We start from the raw sequence: 6,883 nt of genomic DNA, 5'->3' as shown, positions 1-6,883 counted from the left end.
TGGTTCGTATTTCTTGAATTTTGATGACCCAGACTCTACCATTATAGAAGTGGTAGTTTAATTTCCAAATTGTAAGCATACTGAAAATTGATTTGAGGTTTATATTATCATGGATCCTACTAGCTACCATATATGATGATTTTATTTATTATTTAAATTATATTTGTACTTGTGTCCGTATTGGTGTAATATTCAATCCATATCCATATTAGTTTAATATCCCTTTGCTTCCCAAATTGTAGGAGCAACCATAACAATGTGCACTATATATATTTTGTGCTTCTCTTTGCCAGACTAGATATTTTTCATACTATGGTGGATGGCTTGGATACTTTTATACCAGTTGCAGATATTACAAATTGGGTTGGTTTCTGTTCCCACCTTAAAACAGTTAGCACGGCATCAGAGACTAGATGGTTCATATTATATTAGAATGGGAATGCCATTTCGAATCAAGTTATTGTGCTTCAGAAAAACTAATAACCATTGATCATATGGAGCTTCAATTGTTCCCAGAAAACATTTGATTCAAAAAGATTTTTACAACCAAATTACAAACCTTTACTTTTCCCACCTTAGATATTATGAACATGTGAATGATTTTTTTTTTTATATATATATATATATGTAAGCATATATTCTAGTTAGATTCTTCTCCTTTTCCTGATGTATCCGCAGTGCCGTTGCTACTAGAAGGCAAGGGAAGACCTGTAGCATTTACAACTTCTGGTGTAGCTGACTCACTGGAGCCATGATCAGTACTCACATTTTCAATTTGAGCTATTAGAGCACTTAGCTATCACAAATTAAAAACAGAAAATATGTAAGGTAATATCCAAAAATTAAGATAGAAATGAATGCAGCACAAAGAAATCCATGGTTAAATTAGAGATAAAGCCGTCAAAATATACTAACCTGTTCCTCCAATTGATTGACTTTCAAATCTTTCAGTCTAGTACTAATTTGCTCCCTGGATATAGATAACAAGGTCGGAAAACATTTCACACCAAATAAAATGAGATTACATTAAGAATCAGTTGAATTCATGCTTTACAGAGTTCGTACCTCTTTTCAGCCTTTTTTATCTTCTCTCCCCACATCTCTTGGTTTTCCAAAAGATTCTTGTTTATCTTTTGTCCAGAATAAAGTGGAAAAAACAAAGTTGAAACAAGGTATATGATCAATGTTAGGATCACTCATAAAAATTAAATAATTAAATAAGAAAACAAGGTTCTGAAACAGAATCAGATATACCAATGGTAGTTTCTTTCAATTAAAGATACAGGCACAAGATGTACTAATAACAAGATTCACTAAAAATAATTCAATCTAATTTGGTACGAATAAAAAAGGTAGGTTTCTATCTTGCTTCTGACTCAAAACCTCAGCGTAAACCTAGATTCGCAAGACCAAAGTTTCTTACCCAGTATCACCTGTCAGCTGTCACTATTAGAAATCAACGTGTATGACAAGTATACTATTTACCTCTCGAAGAAATGTTCTCTCTTCAATGGCTTTATTTAATTTTGCTTGCAATTTTGGTAGCTTTGGATGTAGAGCTTTTTCAACAGCCTCAGCTATTTCTTTATCGTTGTCTTCTTTAATTTCCAGTAGAAGTGACTCGAAGTGCTACAATTCAATAAAAATAACTTGTGTCATAAATGAAGCTGCAAAAGCGAGCATTTCATTTCCGATAGAAAGAGTAAGGGAATCTGAACATACTTTTCTCTGGTTCTCCAGTTGTGAGGTGAGAAGATTATTGTATTCTTCAACAATCTGCAAAGTTATTTAACACTTTAAATTCCAATAGAAAAGGTTCTTAATGACTACCAAGCATTACCATACATGTACTATCCCAAACTACTAATCAGTTTTTTCGTTGTTGGATGGTGCTTTTGACTCTCAGTTTCAACTAACAAAACATTACTCATCTTAAGAACTAAAACCCCTCAAAAATCATTCAAAATTTAGAGGGCACCCATAAGAAAATAACAGCTCCCACTTTGCGGTACAAATAAAGAACGTTCAAATATTTGTACTAGATTTGGAGTAGACCTTGGTTACATGCAGCTTCACCACATGCACTACTCATTTTACTGGACTGTCACTAAACAAAAATAGTTTAATGTTGGTTGCTCACTAAAGTACAAGTTTACCGAAACAGTTTGCTATGTGCCTTAACCTTAAATACATGATTAAGTGACAGAAAGCAATAGATCAAATTAATAACAAATATAGAAAAAAGAAAAATTAAATAAAAAAAAATAAGATTTAGTTAGAAAATTACAGCTTCAACTTTGCTATTCAAAAGAGCCTCACTAAGATCTTCATCGCAGTCACAGCTATCAATCTCTTCTCCCTGGTCACCACTTAATTCAACTAATTTGCCATCAGTTTTTGACTGAATTAAACGGTGCACATAATTATCTCCTACATAATCCCACACTCTTTGGGTCTCCAGTTCGACAGAATAGCAGTGATGTGTCTCCCTCCAGTGTCTTACAGCATGCCCTTCTTTATACCTGTAATGATGAACAAAAATAAAAATAAAAAGGAACAACAATATGGAAAATGTTATCAAACATAACAGAAAGGAAAAAAGCTAACAAAATATTATAAAATAATAGAAATAGTAAAACCATCATAAATAGTCTAATACCCTCTCGACTCGTTATACTTTTCACAGCTAATATACTTGATACAATCAGCATACCTCCCATATCTCAAGTTTAAATTAATTAAAAAGAAAAAAAAAAGAGGGAGAAGATCGAAACTAGTAGTTCTTCTTTACCTGCCACAACCAACAAAACCACAGATGACACACATCCATAGGTTCTCAGATTCACCACATATAGAGCATGTTGATTGGTCTGCTTGTTGCTGACAGTATCTACAAACCTATTGAAACCGTTTAAACATATGTTATGAGAGATAACTACATAACCAATCACCACTTGCCCAAATCAGGAAAAAAAATGAAATTCTAGCTAAACTCTCATATTAAAATAATTCATTTGTTAAAGATGCCAACTCCAAATCCTCTCAAATGAAAGCCACTTTGTTTGTTATTTATTTGCTAAAACAAGGTTAGTGAGAGCAAAATACCACACCCGAAAAATAAAAAAATGGCCAAATAAAATAAGTCTACAGTAAAGTAAAAGCACGTAGAGAACAATTTGCACGCGCACAGAGAGAGAGAGAGAGAGAGAGGAGGTGAGGAAATGACAACTCACAGGACATGAAGAGTCGGTCCATTTAGAAATGCACGAACAGTGGAAAGAATGGTTGCAAATTGTTGTTAGAATTCCACCAGTGTCTTTATCTTGATCTAGTCTCTCTACAGGAGGGGATAAAGGAAAAAAAAAGAAGGTTTAATCAGTATATGAACTCTACAATAACAATACAACTGAACACAAAAATATGAAAAAAAATTCAATAATAAAACTATAAAACTATGCATGAAGCCAAAAGTACTGAAAAATAAAGTCAATATATATTGTACTTGTGAATAATACCCATTTGCAAACTTTCCAATTAACACCCAACGATTTTTGAAAGCTTGCAATTAGGAGTCTTGATTTAGGTTTTACTATTTGAAAGCTATTTGTGATTAGGCACTGATGTTATAGGCATAGAACAAGTTAATTAGGTTGGGAACAACATATAATTCAAACTATAGCTGGTAAAGATCTAAAATGATAATGCTGGCAGAACAAGTCTTGATTTAGCTCATTATTTAACAAGGCAGGCACACACAACTGCACTCACCAAGACATACTGGGCAATCAGCTGAGCTTGAAACAGAGATTTGTGCACGTTCTATTAGTTCAGTTTCCTGTACATCTGCTGTATAGCGTACACAGCAAATATCTCCCTGTATAAAAAAACTACATACAATTACCATAACAGTCCTTTATCAGATATTTGTAAAATTTCCATTAACAATGCCCAGTTTGGTACACAAGTGCCTGAATTAAAAAGTAAAGTGCCAAATTTTGGTGTATTGTTCTCAGGAAGTCCACCATACTAGTTATGCCAATACTAGTATGTATTGATTTGTACATACTTATACATGATTTCACTCAACCTAAATTTCAGGTAGTCTGCAAGTGTTTAACAAGCCAAAAATAAATCTGGTGATGAAGTGCCATTCCAACAGAATGTAATAGCCATACAACAAGTACTGTACTCACTTTGAAGGTACCCGATCAGTACGTTTCTAGAACTAATATGGTAGTTAACAGTTATCCCACCACACCAACACCCGACCTAAATGTTATGAAGTGGACAAGCTTGCTCTAAACCAGCATGTGCCAATTAATTAACTAATAAAATCTAACAATGAAGTCATATTGTGCTGAGGTGACTTAACCTCAAGAGAAGAGAAGCGCTTTCTGTTGAAACGCTTATAGAAATCATCAGTAGAACTTTGCTCGTCAAACCTAATAATTACGCTGTACTGGTCATCCACACCATCAATCCTGATCCACCAAACAAAGGGGGAAAAGGATTAAAGATATATCCTAGATAAAAAAAAAAAAACTAATGCCTACAGCATTGATAAATAATACCTGACAATACGCATCTCAAGCATGTGTTGTATAAAAGAGCCACAAAATCGACAAAAATCAGCATAGGTCATATGATTAGGGACTGCAAGAACACACACCAGAGGCTTCCTCCCAATCTAGACACCAAAATTTGAATCAGTGTCTCTCATCAACATTTGTTTCAGATATAATTGATTTCTGTTTTTCATTCATATGATTTTTTTTTTTTTTTCCTTTTCACGTTGAATTAGGAAGAGAAGAAAGTTTGTGCAGTGATTGCTTAGTCCTAAATACATGTTAGCACAAATGTTAAATTATGAACATAGCTGTTCATTGTTCTTTGAAAAGCTCTCTTTAATTGCACATTTAAAGTGACAAAAGTGACAAAAGCAGTGATCTCCATTCTCTGGACAACAAACATCAGCATTGCAAATTTAATGATACAAATCTTCATAAATCGTAATTAAACATGTCAACACATGATTCAATTTATGATCCTAAACTGTTTATGTTATCATACTGGAAGAATCAAAGAAGAGGAAGAGGAGGAGGGAGCAATATCAAGGTAGAGGTGCATGATGCCACGTGTCTCCTCGATCCTAGGGTTTCCCGAGGAGAAGAGCACTGCCTCAGTGGGACCCGCGGAGGATGAGGATGGAGAGGAGGAAGAAGAAGGAACGCTCGTGTGATTGGAGTTGGACATTGGAGTAGGAAGAAAACTGATCGGATCTAACCCGGAGGTGAAGGTCGAACCGGCGGACATGGCGGTTGCGTAGTAATACAAGCAGTGGCGAGGCTAGGAATTCAATCAAGGGTAGGCAAGCATAACTATATAAATAGTTGTAAAAAAAAATTTAACATAAATGAACATCAAAGGTTTCAATTAAGTCAAAAGTTTATAACAAATATTATTTTACATATCAAAAAACAAGAAATATATTAATGCTACAAAATCAAGTCAAGGGGCTTGATGACACCAGTCAGGGGTTCCACAAAACAAGGGGCCAACGTAATCAGTTCAAACTTTTTAAGTTTAAATAATTGGCCATTGCTGAAGTATACCATGAAGAATCAATACTGTACCAAATAGGCAACTACAAAAGTTTCTTTTGTTCCAGATAGCATAAAGAAATTGAACTGTACCTATGGATTGATTCTGGCTCTTCCAAGGGTATACCTAGATTGACTTGCAGTGATGCTATCTGTGAATTAAATTTACACAAAAATTCATTTTCAAACCAAGAATAAGCAAATCAAAGTACACAATTTAAAACTCCTACGTACTCCAGTGAAGAAAACCGAAAACCAGATCTTCGACACCCTTTTCCCCTAAAACCCCCCGGTACTTGTGATCTTGATGTACATCTTGATTAGCTTCTGATTAATTATATGTTTATTGGATGCAACTTTGTGTCTTTTCTGTTAGAAATAATCAATATATAATATATGATGCTATACATACAACCAAAGTAATTAATTAATTGATACTTTGCAGTGAAACAAATACTGCTCATACAAGGACTTACCAGTGGGTTCCTGCTTTCAAATTAAACAATTACACAATGGACTAAACTCAAATTTTCAAGCAAATTAATTGACCAAGCTCTTGTTTTTAAGGTTAGAATTTCTTTCTGACCAATATTGCCTATAAAAGGGCAAACTTTGCAACCAATTGGATTATAAAATTGATCAATCACATCAAGAAGCAAAGAATAGAAAGGGGATTTACCGAATAGCAGTACTGAGGCGCAGGAGAGAGCGGCTGAGGCGCGAGAGACGCGCACCGTGCGGTTGAGCGGATTCTTTCCTTCTTCTTTTCCTTCGCGCAGGAGAGGCGCACAGAATTTCTTCCTTCTTTTCCTTCGCGTAGGTTTGAGTTTTGGGCTGGGTAGGCAAGCCCATAATAAAAGCCCGGTCCAAAAAAAAATTCCAGAGGTAGACAAGTCCCTACATCTGTGAAGTACTGTACTCGCCCCTGAATACAAGTGCTCCGGCGTTCGGCTTCTCGAGAAATCTATACCATCGTGAACCAATGAAGACCAACAACTACAACTACATCTACATCTACATCTACATCTACAAGTCAAGCTCTAAAACTTACGGACCAGGCTGGACCGACCGAATATGTATGCAGGAAATCCGAGTCAATATTTTGGCCCGCTATATATATCTGGTTTGGTTTGTCCTCGGCGGCTCGGCCTGTTGTATATGCTTATAATTTTTATGTTGGCAATTTGATACTGGAACCGACATGACATGTATATAGACTTTTTTGTTTTTACAACAACCAAGGTTTTTAGTGAGATGTGACAAAATTTAGTACATGCTTATAA

The 6,883-nt window shown here is 35.1% G+C and overlaps 1 protein-coding gene across 1 annotated transcript; it reads right to left on the bottom strand.

Annotated features, from left to right (window-relative positions):
- Positions 1 to 509: 509 nt before the first annotated feature.
- On the bottom strand, positions 510 to 6,416 carry LOC144557229 (BRAP2 RING ZnF UBP domain-containing protein 2-like). Its single transcript, XM_078305772.1, has 14 exons — positions 6,280 to 6,416; positions 5,694 to 5,752; positions 5,071 to 5,378; positions 4,572 to 4,687; positions 4,373 to 4,481; positions 3,769 to 3,874; positions 3,234 to 3,337; positions 2,792 to 2,898; positions 2,288 to 2,522; positions 1,723 to 1,776; positions 1,486 to 1,629; positions 1,066 to 1,130; positions 916 to 970; positions 510 to 796 (listed from the first exon to the last, which is right to left on the bottom strand). Exons 3-14 carry the CDS (start codon positions 5,311 to 5,313, stop codon positions 641 to 643), a joined length of 1,494 nt encoding a protein of 497 aa, XP_078161898.1. The 5' UTR covers positions 5,314 to 5,378; positions 5,694 to 5,752; positions 6,280 to 6,416; the 3' UTR covers positions 510 to 640.
- Positions 6,417 to 6,883: the final 467 nt, after the last annotated feature.

Source organism: Carex rostrata, chromosome 7, assembly GCF_964058835.1.
Source record: "Carex rostrata chromosome 7, lpCarRost1.2, whole genome shotgun sequence".
Classification (NCBI taxonomy): Eukaryota; Viridiplantae; Streptophyta; class Magnoliopsida; order Poales; family Cyperaceae; genus Carex; species Carex rostrata.
The sequence above is the reverse complement of the archived record's forward strand: the minus strand, read 5'-3'. Positions and strand labels throughout refer to the sequence as shown.